Here is a 27,647-nt window from a genome sequence, read left to right as displayed (position 1 = left end):
GAAGTGGGATTTTCTAAATTTTATTTTTGAGATTGGAAGGTGGTAATTTTGGTTACTTCTGAATTTCTACATTTCCAAATTTCTGAATTCTCAAACTTCTAAATTTGCAAATTTCTAATTTTCCAAATCTCTACGTTCCACAATTCTCTAAATTCCCAGCTTTCTAATTTCCCAACTCTTCGAATTTCCAACTCTCTAAATTCCCAACTCTCTAATTTCCCAACTCTCTAATTTCCCAATTCTTCAAATTCCCAGCTCCCTAATTTCCCAACTCTTCAAATTTCCAACTCTCTAAATTCCCAGCTCTCTAATTTCCCAACTCTTCGAATTTCCAACTCTCTAATTTCCCAATTCTTCAAATTCCCAGCTCTCTAATTTCCAACTCTCTAAATTCCCAGCTCTCTAATTTCCCAACTCTTCAAATTTCCAACTCTCTAAATTCTCAGCTCTCTAATTTCCCAACTCTTCAAATTTCCAGCTCTCTAAATTCCCAGCTCTCTAATTTCCCAACTCTCTAAATTCCCAACTCTCTAATTTCCCAACTCTCTAAATTCCCAACTCTCTAAATTCCCAACTCTCTAAATTCCCAGCTCTCTAATTTCCCAACTCTCTAAATTCCCAGCTTTCTAATTTCCCAACTCTCTAAATTCCCAAATCTCTAAGTCCCCAACTCTTTAAATTCCCAGCTCTCTAATTTCCCAACTCTCTAAATTCCCAGCTCTCTAATTTCCCAACTCTCTAAATTCCCAAATCTCTAAGTCCCCAACTCTTTAAATTCCCAACTCTCTAATTTCCCAACTCTCTAAATTCCCAATTCTCTAAATTTCCAAATTCCTAAATTCTCCAACCCCTAAATTTCCAAATCCTTAAATCCTTAAATTTTCAAATCCTTAAACTCCTAAATCTCCAAATTCCTAAATCCTCAAATTTCTAAATTCTCCAACTCCTAAATTTCCAAATCCCTAAATCCCCAAATCCCTAACTTCCCAAACCTCGAAATTCCCCAACCCCTAAGTCTCCAAACCCTAATCTCTCCACCTCAAAAATTCCCAAATCTCAAATTACAAAGCTACAAAATATACAATTCAAAAAATTCATAAACCCAAAAATAAAATCTCAGCAACAGAAAAAATTGATTAGTTTATTTATAGAAAATTTCTAAGAAATGACTACAGCGTTAAAAAGGTCACTATGGAGCACGTTTCTCCTGTTGGTCAAATTAGGTCTAAGAAGGGTTAAATTAGTGAGAGAGTATGTAATTAAAGGGATTATATATCCGGATCGTGGGTGTACGATTGTGCCGGTCATTCAAGGCAATTAGGAGGTCAAGTAGATTAATTGATGCATATCGTGGACGTTGCTGTGACCCTTTATGGGACACCGTGCTCTTCTTATAAGACGACTCCATAAAACTTTGCTTCAATTGTATTATATTTTTCTTCTTACTTATTCTACACATTATATATTCCCTTCTGTATTTAATTTTGAATTGATTCTAATATTTTATGTTCAATTTTAAACCCACTATAACTACATTTAATTTTAAACAGAATTAAAGTATTTTTATTTTATTTTAAATTGATACACATATTTTTAATACAATGTTGAATTGATTTATATATTTTTAATTCGACGTTAAATTTACTTAAATCTTTTTATTTTACTTTCAATTCATTTATTTAATCTGCCTTGATTTCAATTTAATTCTTTTAATCGTATTTCTGATTTGAGAAAATCATATTGTAAATTTTGATCCCATTTTTGCAGCTTCAATTCTTCATTTACTATGAACAAAATTATGGTCATATTTTATAAAAATTTTATTTAGAGGATATATTACGTGGTTTTTGGAAAAGTGGATCAATGTCCAGATCCGGTGTTCAACGACTGACGCCAATGAAGAAAACGATGAATCATCACGGCAATTAGAGAGACAGAATGAAGTAAGAGTGCAAATGCCAGCATTACTTCTGGAGTACTGAAATTCGAGTAGATAATTTTCAACTATTTGCTAATAATTGTAACCGCCTTAATCCGTCCACCACCAACTATTTTATAGTGTCTTTTTTATTACTGTAAACCCAGCTTATAGTACTTGAATGTACAACTAAATATATTTTGTCAAAATCTCTGTTTTCCTTCAAACAAAATCTGCAAACTACATTTGGCAGTCAATGGTTCAAGCAAAAAATTACTAAATATTATACTTTGATAAAATTTATTTTGCTTCAAATAAAATCTACAAACTACATTTGGTAGTGAATGGTTCAACCAAAATTACCTTCAAAGTTTATGAAAGTAATAAATAACTAAAAATTAAACGTACTCGTCATCCGCGTTAGGATCCTCTCTGGTGTCCTCTAGCCACGTTATCCATTTGTAAAATTGATAACCGCTACACACTAGGTTACCCACTGCACCAATCACCGAGAAGCATGTTTCCTTAAGGAGAATCATTAATTAAAATCTCTCCCTCTGTTAACACTAGCTTTACGGTCACTTATATTTAAATTGGAAAAATAAATAAATTGGGAATGTCTGAGAAACTAAGACATTGATTCTTTAGCTTGACAGAAGTTGACATACATTTTTACAAAAATTTCTTAATAAAAATAAGAGATCCTTTAATCTAGTGTTAATATTAAATAATACAAGTTATATAAATAATATTTTATACTTTGTCACTTACTCACGAGAAAGATATATTCCTCTCCCATGACCAGAAAGTAAATGTCTGAGGAATGTATAACAATGTACCCTGTAATGAACGTAGGTACCAAAATCCCAAAAAATGGCATCTCGAAATATGGCTCTAGTGGTTGCAGATATATTACACTGCCAATTATACAGGCAGCCTAAAAAGCGTTTGATTTTAAACAAAATGTTGAACAATATACATGTGCATAAAACAAACCATAGACACTGTTTTCCATATTAACAATTTCTTCTCAGTCGTCCAAGAATTTATTCTCAAATGTGTGAAAGGGATCGGTATGTTCCCCATTTCTTTAAATAACACTGTTGTCTTCAAATGAAAAATAATTCGTTCACGAAATTGACGACGATATTTTGTTTAATATTATCATACGTCTGAACATTCAAACAATCGATTTAACTGCGCAATGATCATATTTTCACATACGATTTCGTATGTTATTTGCATATAAAATTTCATATATTATTTTTATATATGATTTTATAAAATTATAATTGTACAAATGCGTTACATGTTTACATATTTAAAGACTGGTACGATTCGGTTTCCGTGTCGATTTACGTTCACTGTAGATCATGTACGCAACTTCCAGAAAGAGCCCGATAAAATTGGCTGAAAGTGGTAGAAGCAGAATTAATTTTTGTAGTCAGTGGTTCAGTCAGTAGTCAGTCAGTGGTTTTATTGATCAAGCACCTAGTAGCAGTAAGCCAATTTTCAACTCGCTCCGATTTTCGGAAGTGTCCAAATATTCGTTTCGTCCTCTCTCGATTCCTGCGACTCCGCCGATGAAGTTGAGAATCACCCCCACTGAAAAGTACGTGAATTCCTATAAATATTCACAAAAATGTGGTGAGAAATTATTTTTTAAACTTAAACCCTTACGCCCCTCATTGAAAAAAAAACGCAAAAAAAGAATTCGTTTAAATTTTTCGATATTTCATAACAAATTTATGGAATTAAAAAAAATATTTTAAAATAGCCCAATCCTTTGTGAATAAAACAAACAAGAATTTAGCCAAATCGGTTGAGTAGTTTCCGAAAAAAAAATTCGTAAGTGAAGTCTATTTTACGCAAAAATTGCAAACTTTGAAGGCTTGTTATTTTTTAACAAATTCGAAACCGGAAAAATGATGACTTAAACCCCCTCTAATTTTGCATGGACTACAACATATTTTAATTAGAGCAAAATCGTAGATAGACGTCCAAAGTGATCAATTCGGATTGACCCATCACTACCTAGTGATGGGTTTAAACGACTACAGTTTTACTTATCTATTTTATCAATAAAAATCTTGTGGGACTGACTGATAATTTTCGTGGTTGCTCAAACACGTGCGTCAACGCGATACAAAAGTACACGATCGCGTACGTGAACGAATCGATGCAGTAAATAATCCACAACCATTTTGGAATCAGGTACTCATTGAATTTGGACAGCTCGCGCAGGCAGACACACGCTATCAGCTAAATCATCAACAAGTTTTTATCGGATCTCGAAAATATTTTGTTATAGTCTGTTTTTACCAATTCGAAAACTTTCACGAGGAAACTGAAGTCCTTGAAGAGTCGTTTTATTTGTGAGAACATGTTTGTCAGACTGCATTTGCGAAAATAAGTATTTGAAGGTAGGTGTATATCGATTAAAATCGAAGGCAACTTAGGTTACATCTGATATTCTCTTTTGTGTAATTGACTTTTGAACAATTCTTAATTTTTTAACAATTTTTGGTTTTTATTTTTTATTTCATTTTCGATTTCGTTACATTCGAGTTTGGTACAGTAATTACGTTGACAAAATATTTATTTTGTAAACTCGATGTTACAATGTAACTTTATTATGAAACTTTAAAGATGTTATTATGTAACTTTATGAAATAACTTTATGTTATTGCATATAGTAAATTTGTATATCGATGTAAGAAAATATAAAAATTAAATAATACTACATTTAGTTTGTGCGTAAATATAGTTTACAATTAAAGTGCAAAGTGAAGTTGCACATTCTTGATGCTGTCTTTAACTCGTTGATGTATACTTGTGCAATTTTATATTAAAAATGAATCTGTTTTTCTTAAATTTAAAATGAACATGTCTTTTCAATTTTACATTAAAAATGAACCTGACTTTTCAATTTTAAAATGAATTTTTTCAATGTTACATCAAAAATGAACCTGACTTTTTAAATTAAAAATGAACTTGTTTTTTCAAATTCAATATTAAACTGTCCTTTCAATTTTACATTAAAAATGAATTTGTCTTTTCAAATTTAATATAAACTTGTCTTTTTTATTTTACATTAAAAATGAATTTACCTTTTCAAATTGAAAGTGAACATGTCTTTTCAATTTTACATTAAAAATGAACCTGACTTTTCAATTTTAAAATGAATTTTTTCAATGTTACATTAAAAATGAACCTGACTTTTCAATTTTAAAATGAATTTTTTCAATGTTACATTAAAAATGAACCTGACTTTTCAAATTAAAAATGAACTTGTTTTTTCAAATTCAATATTAAACTGTCCTTTCAATTTTACATTAAAAATGAATTTGTCTTTTCAAATTTAATATAAACTTGTCTTTTTAATTTTACATTAAAAATAAATTCGTCTTTTTAAATTTTAAAGTGAACCTGTCTTTTCAATTTTAAAATGAACCTGTCTTTTCAAATTTACATTAAAAACGAACCTCTCTTTTTAATTTCAAAATGAACCTGTCTTCCTAAACTTAACCTAAAACTAATTCCAAAAACTTAATACCTAAAAAACATGTTGTATGAATGTTCTAATTCCACTCTAAGAAAGGTTCTGATTATTCTTGCTCTTCGTGAAGATTGCTCTATGATGATACAATGAACAATTTTATATACATCAAATTTAGTCGAACATTTCATCTCGATTTTTCGCAAAATGTAGAAAACTAAGTATTAAATCAACGAGGTACGCGGAGCCTTCGATGACGCAGAGGGATCCAACAGCTAAGCCAACCTGCGAATAAAAAGCGGTCAGTTATATAATGTTCAATACGAGCAGCGATCAATTTTATCCGGATCATAAATTCTATTGATTAGTGATTTATTGGTATTGGTAATTACCTGTCGTTCTTGGACAACCGTGTCGTACTTGTTTTCTGGTTGATAACCGTTCCAGTAATGGAGGGCTGTTCCTCCTACTGCGATGAACATGAAGGTTCCAACAAAATTCATCAGGATTTCCTAAAATATATAATAAATAATTAGTGATATAATCGATAGTATTGTATATTAATTTTCTTCAAACTCATTATTCAATTTTTTTCAATTTTTGTTATTAGATTTCTTCAAACTCATTATTAAATTTTTTTCAATTTTTGTTATTAGATTTCTTCAAACTCATTATTAAATTTTTTCAATTTTCTCAATTAGATTTCTTCAGTTTCGTTATTAGTAGATTTGTTAATTTTTTTTTATCTTGATCATTATTAGATTTTTTATTTTTTTTTAATCTTGATCATTATTAGATTTTTTTTACCATAATCATTATTAGATTATTTTTTATTTTTTTTTAGCTTGATCATTATTAGATTTTTCAATTTTTTTTTAATCTTGATCATTATTAGATTTTTTATTTTTTTTTACCATAATCATTATTAGATTATTTTTTATTTTTTTTTTAGCTCGATCATTATTAGATTTTTCAAATTTTGTTTGATCTTAATCATTATTAGATTTCTTGATTTTTTTTAAATCTTGATCAGCATCAAATTTTTCAATTTTTTTTTTAACCTTGATCATTATTAGATTTTTTAAATTTTGCCAGAATTTAAAATTCTTACAACAAGGGTCTTTTTGTGATTGGTGCTCCCAAAACAGTAAGTGATGAGTACAACACTGGTGTATATGAAGAAGCCCACGAGAACACCAGAAGCCACGATTTCTGCATCTGGATTTTTATCTTCGTTCAAATTCCACGTGCCACCGACACCCAGAAACTCTCCATCCTTGTATCCTGTTCGGTACAGGATCAGGATTATGAGATTAATTACCTGAAAGGACAATTGACGTCAATAAAAGATTACTATACAATACTTGTTAACATTTGAACATTCTATTTGAAATTTTTCAGTAGTTGAATTTCTGAATTTAGAAATTTTCGATTACCAAATTTTGACAATACAGAAATTTTCGATTACCAAAGTTTTACAACTCAGAAATTTTCAATTATCAAATGTTAACAGTTCAGAAATTTTCGATTACCAAATTTTGACAACGCAGAAATTTTCAATTATCAAATTTTGAAAATTCAGAAATACATTTGTGAAAACTGCAAGTTCTTAAATTCAGAAATTGACTACATATTGACAATTACTGACATGATTCATATAACACATTTAAGATAAATTTCCCAAATTCTTCAATAAAATAAAATTGAATAATTCTGAATTTCTCAATCAAAAACCTTAGTTTTCTTAACCAAAAGAGAATTATTCCTAGTAAAAATTAATACCACATCTATGACACATAAAAAGGGTGTCATATCGCACTGCAAACAGGGTTTCTTATCGTTCGACGATAAAGAACGAAATGAATCATGGAACCGCGTATAAATATTTCTTGAATGAGTACGATTATGGTGATACATCTACCATTAATTAATAAATCCGACGTTAATAACTTGACGATAAATCTTTATGAAACTTTCATATTAAATTCCAGCAAAATTTCTTGTATCTCGATATAAACATCTAATGATAATATACATCAATGGCTACTATACATCTAATCCACCTATCTTTGTAAGATAACTGTAGACAAAAATAGTTTTGGCGTAAACAATTTCTTTTTGCAAACACGACATTAATCTATGTAATCAATGTAATTTAACAAAATTATATTTTATTAAAATAAATAATAAAATAGTTTACAAAATTATGTTTTAATAAATTCTTTAAGTTATTCTTTAAATTCTGAAGAAGTAGATTTCTTTCATAGTATAATGTAGTATTACTTAGAATGTGAAATATAATTTTTATTAAATTCTTTGGGTTATTCTTTAAATTCTGAAGAAATAGATTTTTTTCATAGTATAATGTAATATTACTTAGAATGTAAAATATAATTTTTATTAAATTCTTTGGGTTATTCTTTAAATTCTGAAGAAGTAGATTTCTTTCATAATAGAATGTAATATTACTTAGAATGTAAAATATAATTTTTATTAAATTCTTTGGGTTATTCTTTAAATTCTGAAGAAATAGATCTTTTTTTATAATAAAATTGCAATATTGATTACAATGCAACAACTTTTAATAAAACTTGAAGAAGCTGATTTCCCTCCAAAATAAAAACACCCTAAAAAAATATCTAAATACATAAAAATACTAAAATTCCGCCCATTAAAATTATTTAAAATACCAAAATGTTATAAGCTTAAATTATTTAAAATACTAAAACATATACTTAAATTATTTAAAATACCAAAACGTCGTATACTTAAATTACTTGAAATACTAGATGAAATTTTAAAATACTAAAACGTCATATACTTGAATTATTAAAAATACCAAAATGTCATATACTTGAATTATTAAAAATACCAAAACGTCGTATACATAAATTACTTGAAATACTAGATGAAATTTTAAAATACTAAAACATCATGTACTTAAATTATTAAAAATACCAAAACGTCGTATACTTAAATTACTTGAAATACTAGATGAAATTTTAAAATACTAAAACGCCATATACTTAAATTATTAAAAATACCAAAACGTCGTATACTTAAATTACTTGAAATACTAGATGAAATTTTAAAATACTAAAACGTCATATACTTGAATTATTAAAAATACCAAAATGTCATATACTTGAATTATTAAAAATACCAAAACGTCGTATACTTAAATTATTGAAATACTAGATGAAATTTTAAAATACTAAAACGTCATATATTTGAATTATTAAAAATACCAAAACGTCATATAGTTAAATAATTTAAACTACAAAAACGTCATATGCTAAAATAACTCAAAATACTAAATAAAATCCTAGAACGTATAAATACAAATAAACTTGATATTCACGCAATATTCATCCACACATGTCCACCCGAATGACTCAACATCTACCGCACAATTTCCACAAAATAACGCGGTCTCACCAGCTTCAGAACTTTGATCACTATACTCGCGATAGTCTCCAGAGACACCATGATTTTCTTGCACGCGAATACTCGACGATGTAAAACAGGTGAACAAAATGAGTTTCACATCGCGTTAGATGCTTTTGACCCAGCACCAAGCCCTCTTTATCTAATCAGATGATAGAGCGTACGTCGAAAGAGGGATAAGGCGTGTAGAAAGGCACCTGCACATTCATACCACATTATCTCTTACGATAATGTTCGTTGGATCTCGAAATATAACGTTTATTGTCATTTTACCCTTTGCTTAATTTCTTTTACTCATCAATTTACGAAATGAGTGAAGAAAAAGAAGAAACGAAGATAATTTTTAATAAAATGTGTTGTGAGGGCCAGCGTGTGGTTTTCATTTATTACAAATTATTTTATTTAACCTTGCTACTTAATTTCTTTTACCTAACAATTTACAGAATAGATGAAGAAAAGGAAAAGAAGAAGAAAATTTTTAATAAAATGTATTGCAACAGGGAGCATGTGATATTTTCATTTATTACAAATTATTTTATTTAACCTTGCTACTTAATTTCTTTTACTCATCAATTTACAAAATAGATGAAGAAAAGGAAAAGAAGGAGAAAATTTTTAATAAAATGTATTGCAACAGGGAGCATGTGATATTTTCATTTATTACATATTATTTTATTTAACCCTCTGCATTTAATGTCTTTTACCCATCAATTATTAAAATAAACGAAGAAATGGTTTTTAATAAAATGTATTGCAACAAGTGCATGTAGTTTTCATTTATTATAAATTATCTTATTTAATCTTTTCTACTGAATGTCTTTTACCCATCAATTTACAAAATAGATGAAGAAATGGTTTTCAATAAAATGTATTATAACGAGTTGCATGTGGTTTTCATTTATTATAAATTATCTTATTTAATCTTTTTTACTGAATGTCTTTTACCCATCAATTTACAAAATAGATGAAGAAATGGTTTTCGATAAAATGTATTATAACGAGTAGTATAACGAGTAGCATGTGGTTTTCATTTATTATAAATTATCTTATTTAATCTTTTTTACTGAATGTCTTTTACCCATCAATTATCAAAATAAACGAAGAAATGGTTTTCAATAGAATGTATTATAACAGAAGCATGTGGTCTTCATTTTTTATAAATTATTTTATGTAACCTTTGCAATTAATTTCTTCTACCCCGTCAATTATCAAAATAAACGAAGAAATGGTTTTCAATAGAATGTATTATAACAGAAGCATGTGGTTTTCATTTTTTATGAATTATTTTATGTAACCTTTGCAATTAATTTCTTCTATCCCGTCAATTTACAAAATAGATGAAGAAAGGGGTTTTCTTATAAATAATTTTAGGAGCTTGGATTGGCTATCACTCCGGAACAAATAGCCGAAATGGAGGCCCATATCAACGACATCGACTTCGAGGCTGCCGCGAAAGAAGAGAAGGCAACGAGACACGATGTGATGGCTCACGTTCATGTTTTCGCCAATCAGTGCCCGAAAGCGGCGCCCATTATTCATTTGGGGGCTACTAGTTGCTACGTTGGTGATAACACGGTAATTTCAAAACTTACTATACTTATGACATTTATAACTAAAGGAATTCAAGGAATATTTCAGGAGTCCTTGACTGATTCGAAAAATCTGAGAACTCCATTATTCTTTGAAGATGAAGAATTCTTTACTGATGTGAAAAATTCTTGAAGTCTCCAGTAATTTGGAAAACTTTCGAAAAGTTCTTAAAGTGTCATTAAATCCTTAAAGTATTCTTAAGTGCTAAAAAATCCTTGAATGCTTAAACCTTTAAGTTCTAAAAAATCCTTAGATCCATAAAGCATCGTTGAGTCCATAAAAAATCCTTGAAGTCAATTCATCAACCTTGAAAACCTCATCAATTCATCAACCCTAAAAGTACCTAAAACTTTGAATATTTGCAAGTTATTAACTTCTCTACAGCAAAACATCCTGCATATAAAACATTGACCTTCACATTTCTTCCCAAAGGACCTGATCATCCTACGACAAGGATTCGACATACTCCTACCAAAACTAGCGAACGTGCTGTCGCGCCTCGCAAAGTTCGCCAAAGAGTACAGCAATTTACCGACGTTAGGATTCACTCATCTTCAACCAGCTCAACTTACCACGGTCGGTAAACGAGCTACATTGTGGTTACATGATCTTCTGATGGACGAAAGAGCAATTCGTCGTGCTCGGGATGATCTGAAGTTTCGAGGTGTGAAAGGAACCACTGGTACGCAGGCTTCGTTCCTTCAGTTGTTCAATGGTGAGACTCGAATTTCATTTATTTTGTTATTAGTCGGCATAAGAGTTAAAATTGTTTTAATAGAGAAAACATTAGTTTGTTGGAATAGTTTCTGATTATGTTCTTTTGTAGGTGACGGGGAAAAAGTGAAACAGTTGGATCGGTTGGTAACCAAGATGGCCGGCTTTGAGAAGCACTATCCTGTAACTGGACAGACCTACAGCAGGAAAGTCGATGTTGAATGTTTAAATGTTCTGAGTTCTTTGGGCTCTTCTGTTCATAAAGTAAATATATTTTTATCGGCTTAATTTGTTATGTAAATTATATGTTACTGTTAAATTGTTTATTAATGTTATATAAATTACATACTGTATTTTTTTATTTTCATCTTCATCTTCAACCTTCAATCTTCATCTTCATCTTCAACCTTCAATCTTCATCTTCATCTTCATCTTCATCTTCAACCTTCAATCTTCATCTTCATCTTCATCTTCAACCTTCAATCTTCATCTTCATCTTCAACCTTCAATCTTCATCTTCATCTTCAACCTTCAATCTTCATCTTCATCTTCATCTTCATCTTCAACCTTCAATCTTCAACCTTCAATCTTCATCTTCATCTTCATCTTCAACCTTCAACCTTCAATCTTCAACCTTCAATCTTCAACCTTCAATCTTCAACCTTCAATCTTCAACCTTCAATCTTCATCTTCATCTTCAACCTTCAATCTTCATCTTCATCTTCAACCTTCAATCTTCATCTTCATCTTCAACCTTCAATCTTCATCTTCATCTTCAACCTTCAATCTTCATCTTCATCTTCAACCTTCAATCTTCATCTTCAACCTTCAATCTTCATCTTCAACCTTCAATCTTCATCTTCAACCTTTAATCTTCATCTTCAACCTTCAATCTTCAACCTTCAATCTTCATCTTCATCTTCAACCTTCAATCTTCAATCTTCATCTTTAACCTTCAATCTTCATCATCATCTTCAAACTTCATCTTCAAACTTCATCTTCGAACTTCATCTTCAAACTTCACCTCAAACTTTACCTTCAAACTTCATCTTCAAACTTCATCTTCAAACTTCATCTTCAAACTCCATCTTTAAACTACATCTTTAAACTTCATCTTTAAACTTCATCTTTAAACTTCATCTTTAAACTACATCTTTAAACTTCATCTTCAAACTTCATCTTCAAACTTCACCTTCAAACTCCATCTTTAAACTTCATCTTTAAATTTCATCTTCAATCTACAATCTTCATCTTCTTCTCTTCCAGATATGCAGCGACATCAGACTCCTAGCAAACATGAAGGAAATAGAAGAACCGTTCGAAAGCACCCAGATTGGCTCCAGCGCGATGCCATATAAAAGAAACCCGATGCGTTCTGAACGTTGCTGCAGTATAGCACGACACCTAATGACACTAGCTAACAATGCTTTACAAACGGCTGCTACTCAGTGGATGGAAAGAACTCTGGACGACTCAGCGATCAGAAGAATCACTTTGTCAGAAGCGTTCTTGTCAGCCGATGTTATATTAATGACACTCCAAAATATCACTGAGGGTTTGGTTGTATATCCAAGTGTCATTGCTAGACATGTCGCTCAAGAATTACCTTTCATGACCGCAGAAAATATTATCATGGCTATGGTAAAGGCCGGAGGCGACAGACAGGTGATTTTTTAGTAGGAAGATTATTAAAAGATGATTGTTAGGAAGATTATTAGAAGCTGATTATTGCTAGGGAGATTCATGTGTGTTAGGTATTTGCACGAGTAGATGTCTATGCGTTAAATTAAAATGGGTTTGATATCTACATGTTAGATATGCATGTATTAGATTACTAGGTATTGTATGTGTACTGACGCATTAGATATCCACTCGCTAGATTATTACGCATTAGATATTCTCGCGTTAGATTACTACGCATTAGATATCCACACGTCAGATATCCTCACATAAGATTACCACGCATTAGATATCCACGCATTAGTTATTTACGCGTTAAATATCCAAGTGTCAAATATCCACGCGTCAGATATCCACGCGTCAGATATCCACGCGTCAGATATCCACGCGTTAGAAATCCACTTGTTAGATATTCTTCTCTGACATTATTACGCATTAGATATCCACACGTGAGACATCCTCACATAAGATTACCACGCATTAGGTATTCACGCGTTAGATATCCAAGTGTCAAATATCCACGCGTCAGATATCCACGCGTCAGATATCCACGCGTCCGATATCCACGCGTTAGAAATCCACTTGTTAGATATTCCCCTCTGACATTATTACGCATTAGATATCCACACATAAGATTATCACGCATTAGATATCCACGCTCAGACATCCACGCATTAGGTATTCACGCGTCAGATATCCAAGTATCAAATATCCACACGCCATATATCCAAGTATCAGATATCCACGCGTCAGATATGCAAGTGTCAAATATCACCGCGTTAGATATGTACACATTAGATATCCACGCGTTGAATCATAATGCATCTCCTATTGGAATCAAAGTGCGTTCATATCACCACATGTTGCAATCATCAAGCACCTATATCGTCATACATTAAAGTCACCGTGTGTGGTAAGACTATCCTCTGCAAAGTAGCGTTATGAGTAAGAGACAAATTGAATTATCCTATTGTACAAAACTGTCTACAAAATTTTACAGTAAGTTATGAATCAGTTTCACAAATTGACTTAGTTGAACTAATAATTGCATGCTTTATTTCCTCTCGCATAAAATTTAAAATTGTAATTGATAACTAATTGTTTGTAGGTCTGCCACGAGAAAATAAGGGTGCTCTCTCAAGAAGCAGGCGCACAAGTGAAGCAACACGGTCTGGACAACGACTTAGTAGAGAGGATCAAGAAGGACCCTTACTTCCAACCGATCCTGAATAAACTGAACGATCTTCTCGATCCTCGAACCTTCGTCGGCAGAGCACCTGAACAGGTGACGGAGTTTCTGGAAGAGGACGTATACCCCGTGCTCGAGAATTACAAAGGACTCTTGGGTGGATCCGTACAATTAAACATTTAATGTTAACTCAAAGGATAACTGGATCTGGACTTGTAAAATAATTTCAATTGCATGATTTTTTAAACTTTCTGTCGATTTTCTTTTTACGAACGATACGTACAAGATTGTTATTGTGAATATTACAGAGATGAATAAATCGTTTTATTTTTCTCTATCGTAACCTGTGCAATTCTGATTACTTCTCGACAACGTAACTGCTGTGATAGCGAAACGGGCTCGTAAGTTATCGAATTTCGCGTAGAGACGCAAGATAGAAGTAAAATTGTGAAGGTAGAGAAGGCAGAGTAGAAAGACAGAGGTACGAAAGCCGATCGTTTATTTTAATAGTCATAGCAAGTAACCATTGCTTAATCGTTCATTTATTTATCTTACCTTTGTTTGAGAAATACATCGGTTGTATTATTGTATTGTATCGTGTTGTATCGTCACGACCGCAATGTCTTTGTACTCATTTTCATAATTCGTGATAAACTATTTTACATTTAATACAAAAGTTGTACTATGTTGTACTTTCATAATAATAAATCGTTTAAGCAATCGTTACGAATTACAGGACAGTTTCTGGCACAGAAAATACGTAACTGTTTCGATGGCAGAATATGAGAACAAAGATAGAATCGAGATAGGTGATAGTTTATAGCACTCGAGGATCACAGCATAGGGAAATATTCGCGTCATTCGTTCGCTAGGTGGAGTTTGGGTGGGAGAAGACTAGAAATGAGAGAAGAAAGGAAACGCGGTTTCCAAAACTCAGAAATATATTCTACGAATTCTGTTTGGCAGAGTGGTTTGTGTAAAAAAATATATAAATAAGTTTTGTCAATCCTCGAACAATCTTAGACTAAGTATATTCTTTAATTTTCAAAAAATTGAATGTCTTTCTGCTGAAGCACTTGGTCATAAATGACCCAATTTCGTTGTTCGAGGATTAAGTAGAGAAAGAAGAGATAAACAAGATAGAGAACAATAAATGAAAGGAAGAAAAGATTGAGTGAATTTGGGAAATGAAAAACAAAAGTGAAAGAGTATTGAAGAAAATCAGAAAAACAGATTTGAAGAAATGAGAGCAATAAAAAGATTGCGTAAAGAAAGGATATCTTAGAGTACAATGCACAGCATTATTGGAGCATCCAATTTCACATTTGTATTATTAAACAAATAACAGGACTAGATGAGACATCGCTTGTCAGCGACAGGTGTAACAAATTTATAATAGAATTTTAATGTTGAGGCAAAATGTTGATGAAAGAAAGATGAAGAGTGTGGAAGAGAGGTTGTAGGAGATAGCGAAGAGAAATGTAGTTGAGAAGAAGACATAAAGATGAAAAAGATGAGCAGAAATAAAGACATAAAGATGAGCAGAAATGTATGAAAAATAGATGGAGAAGAAATCACAGAAGATAAGAAAGAGAATAGAGTTTAGAGAAGGCTAGTGTGAAAAATGAAAGTTGAAAGAAGTGAAAGAATTGAAAGAAGAAATACAATTTTCAGGAAAGTTCAAGTGATGTAAAGAGTAATAGAAAGTGAGATGTAAAGAAAATTATGTACATACATTTCTAAATGTAAAAGCCATAGGATTTAAATAGAAGAAGAGAAGAGATACAGAAGGAGAAGAAAGTTGTGAAACATTGAGAAAAAGAGAAGACAAAATAAATGAAAGAATAGATGAAGAATAAAAGAAAAGATCAGAGGAAGAAGAAACAGAGTGAAAAAATATTTCAGTGCACAAATATTGAAGAGATAAAAGAAGAAAAGAGAAGCGAAGAGAAGTAGCAAAACTTGAAAGGCAGGAAGAAAGAAAGTAATAAAATAAAGGAATATTGAAACAGGAAAGACAGTAAAGTTTCAAATCAAAGAGAAATGTCAGAAGACAATAAAGAATGAAGAAAACAGAAGTTCAGAAGAAGAAAACAGGAATTGAGACAAGAAAAGACAAGAAAAAGAAGTTAAGACAAAAAGAAGAAAACAGAAACTAAAGCAAGAAGAAAACAGAAGTTGAAACAAAAAGAAGAAAACAGAAATTGAAACAAAAAGAAGAGGCTAAGGCAAGAAGAAGAAAACAGAAAATAAAACAAGAAGTAGAAAACAGGAGTCAGACAAGAAAAAGAAAAAAGAAGCAAAAACTAGAAGAAAAAAAAGAAAGAAGTTGAAGTAAAAGGAAGAAAACAGAAGTCAATAAAGGAAGAGAAACTAAGGAAGAATAAAGTATCGCTTTAAAAATGCAATAGTCTTTAAAATTTCAGGTACTTCAGTATTTCACACCAATGTTCACAAAGAGACAGCAAAGAGAAATACAAAGATAGAGAAAGTAGAGGAAAATTGTGGAGAAAGTTTATCAAGCAAATAACATAAGAGGAAAGATAAAGACTATTCACAGAAGGTTATCTACAAAGTAAAGAGTAAAAATATAAGAAGTGAAAGTAGGAAAGAAAATAAGGATAACGGAGACAGTTTCATTGAGACATTCTATGGCAAACTGAATTAACATAACTGTAATACTGATGATAGGTATTTGAAGCAAGAACAGAATAGATAAAGAAACTTGCAGAGCGCAATAAAACAAAGCTGAAATTATTGGAAAAATAGTGAAAGAAAGAAGAAATAGTGAAGCAGTAGAAAGAGATTTGTACAAAGAGACAGGGTAGGAAGAAACATTTATATAAAGAAACAAAGTGAAAAGAAACATTTGTACAGAGAGATAGGTTAGAAAGAGATATTTGTACAAAGAGATAGGTTAGAAAAATCTATACAAAGAGACAGGGTAGAAGGAGACATTTTTACAAAGAGAGAGATTAGAAAGAGACAAGTATGCAAAGAGACAGAGAAGAAAGAAGAAAAGTTGAAGAAGCAGGAAATAAGATAAAAAAAGGAAAACAGAATAGGTAATCAAAAGAAGAAAAAATAGAGTATTAAAGATACAAGTTGGACAGAAAAGATAAACCAATCATAATTTCACATCTCACAACTTCACTGATCCACCAACTATCAAAGTATTGACCAATGAAGTTGCAAGGTACTAGAAGGGCTATCACAGAGCGTTAGTTCGTGGAGAAGATAGCTCTGTCATTTCCAAAATCAGGAACTCCAATATGGTAACCATCAATTTTACCAATCATAGAGAAAATATATGTTCCTGATCAGCCTCCAGGTTAATCGTCTTCTGTTTCCAAAGAATCTACTTTTTGGCGATTCGATAGCCAGAAAAAGTGGCGCTGTCCGCGATCTTTCCAGAATCCACGAAAACGGCGAGTTGGTCTCCGGCGTCGACGTCAAGAATGACCAAATTCGCACCGCCTCCTGGACCGGCGCTGACCACCGGTCTCCAGCTGTCGGTATTACTCAGTTTTCTTTTCAACGTGAGTCGCAGATCCGTGCTACCATAACCGGCGAAGCTGAATTGGTAAAGTCCTGGACAGTGGGCGATGAAGGTTCCCGTCTGGGCCACGTAACCCACGCCTTTGTCGACCAGTGTCTCCGCGAGAACGACTTTGGCATGCTGCAAATAAAAGATATTTATGCAAATTGAGGATACTTTAAGGGGACGTAAAAATTGAAGTGTAAAGCTAGAATATTTTTAATGGGGAAATTAATTTGAAACATCTTACGTCGACAGAAGCTTGAGTGGCAGAAAAGGCGACAACGCCATTGCAGTCAGCGGCAGTTGCCAATTTCAAAGAACCTACGGTTGTGATGGCTTCCGGTGGGTCTGGTACCGCCGCTTCCGTTAGAATGGCTGTTGTCAGTAACAGCACCAACCACACCACCCTGTAACCAAAATTGTATTGTTAGAAATGGAAATTGTATTCTTGGAATTATTACAAGTTGTGTTATAAAATTTGATTGCAGTGTTGTACTATTACAATGATTATTAAATGTATTAATGTATAATTTTGTTTATGTATATAATGTATGTAATGTTGCATGAAAAGTGAAAGATTTGAATGAAGCAAAAAAAATTAAATCTATTATATAATTATTATGAAATTAGGAGAAGATATTTTTGAATCTTAGATAATTTATTTCAAGTTAAAATAATTGACTAATTTTACAAATTAGTAAAAATTGACTAATTTTACAAATTAGTAAAAATTGACCAAGTTTAAAATTAATAAAAATTAGTCAATTTTGAAATTAACAAAAATTAGTCAATTTTAAAATTAATAAAAATTAGTCAACTTTAAAATGAACAAAAATTAATCAATTTTAAAATTAATAAAATTTAGTCATTTTTAAAATGAACAAAAATTAGTCAACTTTGAAATTAGTAATATTAGTCAATTTAAAAATTGATAAAATTTTACAAAATAAGAATGAAGCCCTATATTAGAGGCTTATTAAAATTCTGAAGAACCCTTAAAATTGAACCCTAAGAATTAAAAAATATTAAAAGCCTTGCAACTAATATCTCGTCGAGACTTGTAACGTTCCGGTTGACTAAGTAAATTTTCACTAAAATAGCCAGAGTGTTATAGAAATGAGTATGTACGTCACTCAGCCACGAATTAAGGCAATCGCAGTAGAAAAATAAGTCGACTCGGTCTTATGTAAGAGTTCAAGTGGGCGTTCAGAGTATTTTTATAATTTTAACCCGTTCATATTTCCCTTGGAATCGTGTTAAATCACCAGCGTGACCATTCTCGGCAAAGTTCAACCCGACTTATGACTTTCACTGCTTCAGGCTACTTTGCCATCTGGTTCTCCTTTTTCTTCTTCTTCTTTTTCTTATTTCTCCTTTCTTGCCGACCTGTTTACTCCATCTTTCGTTATCGCCTTTCGTTTTCGAACGGTTTTTGTTTTGCTTGTTTCGGTGAAATCGGACTTTCTGCTTTGTGTCAGCTTATGTGTGAAATTTTATATTTATGTACTTCAATACTGTATGAAAAATTTTATATTCAAGTACTGTAACTATATGTAAAATTATATGTAGCTGTACATGTAAAATTATATGTTAAACTATATGTAACTATATGTGAAATTATATGTTAAACTATATGTAACTATACATGTAAAATTATATGTTAAACTGTATATAACTATACATGTAAAATTTCATGTTAAACTCTATGTAAAATTATAAGTGAAACTTTATATTAATCATATGTAAACTCATACGTTAAACTATATGTAACTACACCTAAGATCTTGGTATTCGCACACTTATTTCTTTGCAAAGATTCATTGTTAAAATCAAAACTAGCCTAAGTGTAAATATTAATTTATAAGTTCTTCATGGAACACTTCATTAAAGCAAATTCATTTTAACAACACTTGAGTATTAATGAAAATGATCATCAGTCATATTTGGTCCACATCTACATCTTACGTGTCAGTATAAAATTTTATATTGTGTCCACTCAATGTACTATATTTTAAGAAGTTGCCAGTATGCAAGATAAAGTGTGTTACCAATCTCACTCTATTAATCCTGCAATAATTGAACAGAAGTAAAAAGTATTTATCCGTCAAGCATGATTAACCACGCCAATCTAACTTTCTACTTTGCACGAAGAGAGAGTATTTCAAGCTTATTAATTTTCTTGCTAAGCAATCTGTCTACATATTTTTTCTCCTGGTGTCCCATTTCTGTCACATAAAAATTGAATCCCATTTTTATCATTAATCATGTATCCACTTATGTTAATATGTACTCTTGTTGTATCGACTACTCATGTATCAACTACTCTTGTATCAATTATTCTTGTATCGACTACTCTTGTATTAACTAGTCTTGTATCAATTACTCTTACAACTACTAAATTTTGTTAAGAAACTATTACACTAATTTCCACTATATAATTATATTAAAATTATAACATTCTGACAACATTATAGCATTCTCTTTGACTCAATGCAACATAATGGTGACACAAATTCCTCACAGGGTAAAAAATCAGAACAATTGTCAAGATTTATGATAATCGAAAGGCAAAGTGTGTTAACAGCTTGCATAATATGGGTTAAGAATAAACTCTGCGTCGAGGGCAAACGTAATGTAACCGGTGTAATGCACTTTTAACCCCTTAGCTGCATTTGCCTGTGGCAGATAAAATCAGGGATCCTTTCACTTTCACGGGCTTCAAGGCAAGGATCTCACGTGCGACACACGTTTCTGTCGCCTACGTTCTCCGAAATAATAGATAGAACAATTCATAATAATAAATTTTGATCATTGTGCAACCGGTTCTATTCACCTCTTGTTTTATTAAAGAGGGTTGTGATCATGATTAGAATGACCTTGAATTTTAGCCACTCGTTCCTTCAATTTTCTTAATTCTTCATTTCGTTACCCTGTAATTATTTGTTAAATCTTGTCTTCTATTAATACTTTTTTTTATTCTCTCAAATACATCGTCTTTTACGGTCCGTTAAATTTACGTAATAAATGTTTCTCACTCGGCGTAAAATGTTTATCAAAATTACGTATCGTTCTCCAGATACAACTATTAATTACCACAATTTTTCCTGGAACAGTACCCATTCGTTGATAATCGTTGAATATTTACTGCGCAAAAAGGAAACCAGTACAATTTGCATCTGTTTAAGGCCTCAATTTTTTTCTCGTTTCTCTAAAAAGAATTGAATAACAGACACGTAATCTTCACCGCACGAAAATGTAAGTTCTCTTCCACAATACGATATTCTCTTTCGACAAGAGAATCCACGATAAGTGGATCATGCACATGAAGTTATAATGTATGCAAAGTGTGCATAAATTGAGCAATGACGTTCTCGCACGATTTTATAGCGCATGTAAATTTCTCTTAACAAGTGTTCTTTTTTTTAATCCATTAGGCTTGCTGCGTAAGAAGAACAAGTGATAACGAAGAAGATCAATAAAATTGGATTATGTTCGAAAATTGTAATACCGCAAAATGTTGCGTTGGTAAGAAATTTATTAAAGGTAATTATGTGTGCGGTAAGTCGTGCGAAAGACAAAACAAGTTTTACGTAACTGGTCGTTTCTACGTAGATAAAAGATCTTCCGGGGTCGATTTCGTCACACAACTAATAACCTTGTCGATTTTGCGTAGGAAATAAAATCGTGCGGGAAATTAGATGGATAATCGATGCAATCTAATTTTAGGATTTAGGGATTTGGAGATTTGGGAATTTTGGGATTTGAGAATTTGAGGATTTAGGAATTTTGGAATTTAGGGATTTGGGGATTTGAGAATTTTGGAATTTAGGGATCTGGGGATTTGGGAATTTTGGAATTTAGGGATCTGGGGATTTGGGAATTTGGGAATTTAGGGATCTGGGCATTTGGGAATTTTGGAATTTAGGGATCTGGGGATTTGGGAATTTTGGAATTTAGGGATCTGGGGATTTGGGAATTTTGGAATTTAGGGATCTGGGGATTTGGGAATTTTGGAATTTAGGGATCTGGGAATTTGGGAATTTTGGAATTTAGGGATCTGGGAATTTGGGAATTTTGGAATTTAGAGATCTGGGGATTTGGGAATTTTGTAATTTAGGGATCTGGGGATTTGGGAATTTTGGAATTTAGGGATCTGGGGATTTGGGAATTTTGGAATTTAGGGATCTGGGAATTTGGGAATTTTGGAATTTAGGGATCTGGGGATTTGTGGATCTAGGGATCTAGGGATATTTTTACCTAGGAATATTGGGACATAGACAAATTTAGGATCTAGGTAAATTTGGGATCTAGATAAATTTGGGATCTACGTAAATTTAGGATCTAGGTAAGTTTGGAATCTAGGGAAATTTAGGATCTAGAGAAGTTTGGAATTTAGTAGAATTTGGGATCTAAGGATCTATGGATTACAAGTGAGTATAGTTATAAAATATGTACAAAGCTACTAAGCACATACAAATTGACGTAACAACGAAAAGATTAAAAAAACTATACTCGCGCATATTTTAAAATTTGCTTAAACGTTAAATTTTCCACCGACGCATGCACTAAAAAAATTTGTATAATTATTACTGAGAACTTGACTAAACTAGTGATAATTGAAGCTTGTTTACATATCAGGAGTGTAGTAAGTTCACAAAAGAATTGGAAATATTAATAATACACAGGGGAATATATTAATTGATATGAGATGTGTGTGTTAAAGTGTACAGGTGATATAAGGAACTCTTCAAGGTAGTGGATATTAAAAAAGATGGTATACTAGATTAGAATCAACAGATACTGTCAGCTTGCATGTAATTAATCTTGAACTGGGTGTTAACTTAAATTCCCAGCATTCTTATTTATCATATCTAGATTTGCATTTAGAAACCTGGTAATTTTGTATTTTGTATCAACTAATATGCTGTGATATATTGTGAACTTGACTCATGTATTGTAGACTTGACTAATACGTTGTTAACTTGACTAATATATTATCAACTTGACTAATTTTATTGCAAACTTGACTAATATGTTATAAACTTGATTAACATATTATAAACTTGACTAATTTTATTGCAAACTTGACTAATATGTTATAAACTTGATTAACATATTATCAACTTGACTAATTTTATTGCAAACTTGACTAATATGTTATAAACTTGATTAACATATTATCAACTTGACTAATTTTATTGCAAACTTGACTAATATGTTATAAACTTGATTAACATATTATCAACTTGACTAATGTTATTGCAAACTTGACTAATATATTATAAACTTGATTAACATATTATAAACTTGATTAACATATTATAAACTTCACTAATTTTATTGCAAACTTGACTAATATGTTATAAACTTGATTAACATATTATCAACTTGACCAATTTTATTGCAAACTTGACTAATATGTTATAAACTTGATTAACATATTATCAACTTGACTAATTTTATTGCAAACTTGACTAATATGTTATAAACTTGATTAACATATTATAAACTTGACTAATTTTATTGCAAACTTGACTAATATATTATAAACTTGATTAACATATTATAAACTTGATTAATATATCATAAACTCGTCTAACATATTATAAACTTGATTAATACATTATAAACTTGTCTAACATATTATAAACTTACCTAACATTACATTGCTTTGTACCAAATTAATTCAGTAATGTTATCACTCTATACAACGATTAACCTACAGTATTCTTTTAATCTAATTCCCCTAATTCCTCTATTCTAATACCCCTAAAAATAGTATTTAAACTTGAAGACATGAAATGCAAGTCTAATCGCCTGAACGTAATTCCATGTGACATAAAAGCAAAGAAAAAGACTCACATGATGGTAGAAAGTGGTGTGGCAGTGGCGGATGTTGTCAGTGGTGCTGGAGAACGCAGTTGTTCGATGTTCCAGGTAAGTTGAGCCAGGTGAAGTCGACGTACGCCTTTATATCACCTTGGAGTCCGAACAACTTGGTCTTGACGCCACCTCCGATCTTTCCTCTCTCACCTCCTTCCTTTCCATTCCTTTCCTCGTGTCAAGTGCTGTTCTTTACGTTGTCTCCCCACCTCCGTGACCATTGTTGCTTACGGGGATTCGAGATAGTCTAACTCGTACTGAAACTGAAGACTCGACGAGGACAGAAAACGGTGTCTCTAAAATTTCCTAAGTGATACCAGTTTTTAGGTCCATCAAATCTTGTTGGTTCATCAAATCTTGTTAGCTCATCAAATCTCGAGGATCCATCAAATTTTGTTGGTCCATCAAATCTTGATTTGGCAAATTTCAAAATGGTGCACTAATTTCAAAATCTTTCACATAGGTTTCAAATTTTTCAGAAATTTTCTCATCAAGCAAATATTGTGCTTTGATGGTCCATCAAACCTTGATTTGGCAGATTGCAAAATTGTGCACTGATTCCAAAAGTTCTAATTTTTTCAGAATAAGCAAATTTTCTCACCAAGCAAATATTGTATGCTTTTTACCAAATTTTTGAGCTACGTCAATTGGTGAAATGTTTGTTATAAATGGTAATTAATTTTTTGCAATTTTCATGAAGGTGCAATAATCTCAAATATGCTTCTTGTAAATATTACACTGTCTGGAAGAGCTTCTTAAAAGAATTCTTGTATTAATTAAATTTGCTAGTTTAAAGAGTTATTTCAACATACTTTGAAATTTTTTAAACATCTTTCAATTTTATTGACATTTCTTTTAAGTTTAATTCAAATTTTTCTTCTTGTGACATGAAATTAAATATATTAATGTGATGTCAATATGGCGGAATATTAGTTTAGACGGGTGCAAATTATTTTCCTGAATTTTTATTTATATAATGTCACTTTGTGTTTATGGTTTATTTATAACATGTCAATTTTTATATTAACTGTAATATTAATTTTATTTTTATGCAATTTAACGTAATTTTGTACAACGTAACATCAATTGTCATATCAATTTTGACATCAATTGTAGTATGAATTTTTTTAAGAGTAAAAGTAGGTATCAAGATTAAAATAAAAAATAAAATATACAGAATTTTTGCAGAAAAATTTGGAAAAATTATTAAAATCAACAAAATGAAGTATTTACAGCTGTACATGAGTTTGACACTAATTACAATAATTTTGATAAAAATAAAAATCAAGTTTGAAATAAAAACGAACGTTTATAGCCACACATTAATTATAACAATTTTAATAAAAATAGAAATCAGTTTGAAATAAAAAGGAAAATTTACAGCAACACATTAATTGTACACCACTCCCAATAATTTTGATAAAAATAGAAATCAGTTTGAAATAAAAAAGTAAAATTTACAGCAACACATTAACAGTACATAAATTACAATAATTTCAATAAAAAACGAGTTAGAAATAAAAAAGAAAATTTACAGCTGTATTGATTGTACTGACACCAAAGGTATGCAGATGGTTGATAAAGCATTATTACGCGATTATTACAAGAAGCGGAAATAGCTGGTCTACCAAGTTGAATGTATAATAAGTAAATAAATGTTATTCTTGTATCTAACCGAGCATCATTTGTCCACCTTTCAAGTGACATTTCAATGCACTCCCGTCGACCAGTTAATGTAATCTTCAAACTTGATTGAATGTACCTAGAAATTGCACACGAACTATACTTAGCGTGAATTCAAATGAATTTTCTCTCTTTTGGCATACAATAGTATCTGTTGGGAAAACTGGGACGCGTAATTAATCGTGGATGAAATTTTAATAAAAAATACATTAATAATTTTTATGTTACTAATGTTAAATTTATTATATTATAATTATTACAAAATTTGCATTCGTAAATTGACAATTTATTTTGAGCCTTGAAAATTGTTTGCGATTGAAATAATTTTTATTGTGATTAGATTGAGGAGGTTATCTTTGTAAAATTAAAATTTTCAAAAATTAATAGAAACTAATGTTAAAGTTTGAAAATTATGTTTAGAATTGAAATAATTTTTATTGTGGTCATTTTGAGAAGGTTATCTTTGTGAAACTAAAATTTGCAAAAATTAATAGAAACTAATGTTAAAGTATGGAACGAAAGTAAATGTTCCGCTTCGAATTAGCATAAGAAAATAGTACAACTAATCTGCGGACAAAAATAAAATTCTATCGACTGGTTTATTCCATAAAATGTAACTTTCACTTTGACTTTCGGCTCCAGTTATCTCTGCGGGTTGCGTTCACTAGTTGTGCCCACTTTTCGACTTAATTCAATTTACCTTATCTCATTTTAAATCATTTCGAAGCAAAAAGTACAAATTTTTAATTCTAAAATAATTCTCAGCAAAATTTACTCAAATTCTATAAAATTGATACAAATGTTACAAAAATGATAACGTAAAATATTAAGATAAAATATGCTTCTGTAATGTACTGTAAATACATACCACAGTAAAATATCTCGTGAAACAATTATTTTTTCCACAGAGAAGTTTTGCGTAATCACAAATTACTAGAAAAGATCCGAAAGTATAAGAACCCGTTATTAAAGAAAATTCTATAACCTATTTCTTCCTTCTTCCTTCTTTCAAATTGCTTCCTTTCTGCATGAGTCGTTTCGTAATGCGAGCCTAGCCTACTTCAATTATATCCTTGTGACACTGGAACTTTCATCGTACGAAATCCAAAGTATAACTCGCGAGAGAAACGATAGATTGCTATTAAAGTAAACAAACGTGTTTGTGTGTCATTTCCCACTTGCAGTGGACGAAAATGTATCAGTGGGTCATCGCCGGCACGGTTTATTTCTGGTGGCCTCCTTTTCCTCCCTTCGAATTTCCTTTTGCGAGATGCTTAATGCAAAATTGAATATTCCCGCCAATTTATCGAAACGAAGATACTATCTACAGATGCTAAGACATTTAGATATTTTAGATCTTGTTTTATTTGAAATAAATTGATATTATTTTTAAGTACTTCATATTTAGATAGCTAACGCGATTCTGAATAAGATTTCCCTTTGCAGAAATGGGCTTTGAAGCTTCGTTTTTGAATTATTCGTATTTATATCTCCAGCCGAATTTTAGCTAAACCGATAGAAAATCAGAAACTGTTTTCCCTCGGCAGTGTCACAAAAATTGTTAGCCCACTCCGAGCTTTTGTGAAACGTAAAAATTCTTCGAAGAGTCACTCTCGAGTCATCAAGTACGCAGCAAAATAAAAGTACGTATCAAGTTCCAAGTATCAGGTTTCAGGTATCAAGTATCAGGTTTCAAATATCAAGTTTTAAGTATCGAGTTACAAGTCCGGTCGGTAAAAGTACGTATCAAGTTACAAGTATCAGGTTTCAGGTATCAAGTGTCAGGTTTCAAATATCAAGTTTCAAGTTCCGAGTATCAGGTTTCAGGTAGCAAGTGTCGGGTTTCAAATATCACGTTTCAAGGACCAAGTATCAGGTTTCAGGTATCAAGTGTCAGAATCCTTCAGAATCACATCAGCTACTTCTATTTCAGGGACCTAAAGTTGTGAGACAACCTGTAGATATAACTAGCTAAAGAATAAATGTGTGTACTAATTTATGTTTCATCGTTTGTTTATCTATTATACAACTTCATTTTTAATTTCAAATGAAGTGCGCATTATATGGTACGTTTAGTGTTAATCTCAGATATTTTCATTAATGTTTTTTTTTATAAGTTTGCATTTTCAGTACCTAGATTTTTTAACTTCATTTTTAATTTCAAATTAGGTACGCATTATACGGTACGTTTAGTGTTAATCTCAGATATTTTCATTAATGTTTTTTTTTATAAGTTTGCATTTTTAGTACCTACATTTTTTAACTTCATTTTTAATTTCAAATTAGGTACACATTATATGGTACGTTTAGTGTTAATCTCAGATATTTTCATTAATGTTTTCTTTTATAAGTTTGCATTTTTAGTACCTACATTTTTTAACTTCATTTTTAATTTCAAATTAGGTACACATTATATGGTACGTTTAGTGTTAATCTCAGATATTTTCATTAATGTTTTTTTCTATAAGTTTGCATTTTTAGTACCTAGATTTTTTAACTTCAT

General features: G+C 31.1%; 3 protein-coding genes across 4 annotated transcripts in view; 1 reads left to right on the top strand and 2 right to left on the bottom strand.

Annotated features, from left to right (window-relative positions):
• Positions 1 to 16,131, top strand: part of Adsl (adenylosuccinate lyase) — a 38,541-nt gene extending 22,410 nt beyond the window's left edge. The window contains exons 2-6 of the mRNA XM_003705424.3: positions 10,236 to 10,439; positions 10,887 to 11,169; positions 11,281 to 11,432; positions 12,435 to 12,833; positions 13,957 to 16,131. Of these exons, the coding sequence (XP_003705472.2) occupies positions 10,236 to 10,439; positions 10,887 to 11,169; positions 11,281 to 11,432; positions 12,435 to 12,833; positions 13,957 to 14,220 (1,302 nt within the window). The 3' untranslated portion in view covers positions 14,221 to 16,131. The remainder of the gene's footprint in view (positions 1 to 10,235; positions 10,440 to 10,886; positions 11,170 to 11,280; positions 11,433 to 12,434; positions 12,834 to 13,956) is intronic.
• Ssk (smooth septate junction protein snakeskin) lies at positions 1,544 to 9,013 on the bottom strand. 2 transcript variants are annotated; one of them, XM_076534795.1, is made up of 8 exons: positions 4,241 to 5,596; positions 4,022 to 4,180; positions 3,410 to 3,523; positions 2,915 to 3,328; positions 2,694 to 2,855; positions 2,327 to 2,442; positions 1,841 to 1,978; positions 1,544 to 1,784 (listed from the first exon to the last, which is right to left on the bottom strand). In XM_076534795.1, exons 4-7 carry the CDS (start codon positions 3,002 to 3,004, stop codon positions 1,861 to 1,863), a joined length of 486 nt encoding a protein of 161 aa, XP_076390910.1. In that variant the 5' UTR covers positions 3,005 to 3,328; positions 3,410 to 3,523; positions 4,022 to 4,180; positions 4,241 to 5,596; the 3' UTR covers positions 1,544 to 1,784; positions 1,841 to 1,860. The 2 variants fall into 2 exon arrangements, with proteins under 2 accessions (XP_076390910.1, XP_003705473.1); XM_003705425.3 differs by lacking the exons at positions 1,544 to 1,784; positions 1,841 to 1,978; positions 2,327 to 2,442; positions 2,694 to 2,855 and adding exons at positions 5,810 to 5,929; positions 6,529 to 6,738; positions 8,856 to 9,013 and having other exon boundaries at positions 3,179 to 3,328; positions 4,241 to 5,702.
• Positions 14,273 to 23,613, bottom strand: C1q-VP (C1q-like venom protein). The gene is made up of 3 exons (XM_012290371.2): positions 23,441 to 23,613; positions 17,826 to 17,985; positions 14,273 to 17,716 (listed from the first exon to the last, which is right to left on the bottom strand). Coding segments are annotated over exons 1-3 (483 nt in total). The 5' UTR covers positions 23,443 to 23,613; the 3' UTR covers positions 14,273 to 17,395.
• Between the last annotated feature and the right edge of the window lie 4,034 nt (positions 23,614 to 27,647).

This window comes from Megachile rotundata, chromosome 8, assembly GCF_050947335.1.
Source record: "Megachile rotundata isolate GNS110a chromosome 8, iyMegRotu1, whole genome shotgun sequence".
Lineage (NCBI taxonomy): Eukaryota > Metazoa > Arthropoda > Insecta > Hymenoptera > Megachilidae > Megachile > Megachile rotundata.
This window is presented reverse-complemented; position numbering and strand designations above follow the sequence as displayed.

Bases quoted from the DNA above. Each gene is read 5' to 3' on its own strand.
- Ssk (XM_003705425.3), bottom strand. From the start codon at position 8,906: ATGGTGTCTCTGGAGACTATCGCGAGTATAGTGATCAAAGTTCTGAAG. The intron at 5,930-6,528 runs GTAAGAATTTTA...TATATATTTTAG, and splicing joins ATCACAAAAAGACCCTTGTT to GAAATCCTGATGAATTTTGT. The intron at 5,703-5,809 runs GTAATTACCAAT...TTTTATTCGCAG, and splicing joins CGGTTGTCCAAGAACGACAG to GTTGGCTTAGCTGTTGGATC.
- C1q-VP (XM_012290371.2), bottom strand. The intron at 17,717-17,825 runs GTAAGATGTTTC...TTTTATTTGCAG, and splicing joins CCACTCAAGCTTCTGTCGAC to CATGCCAAAGTCGTTCTCGC.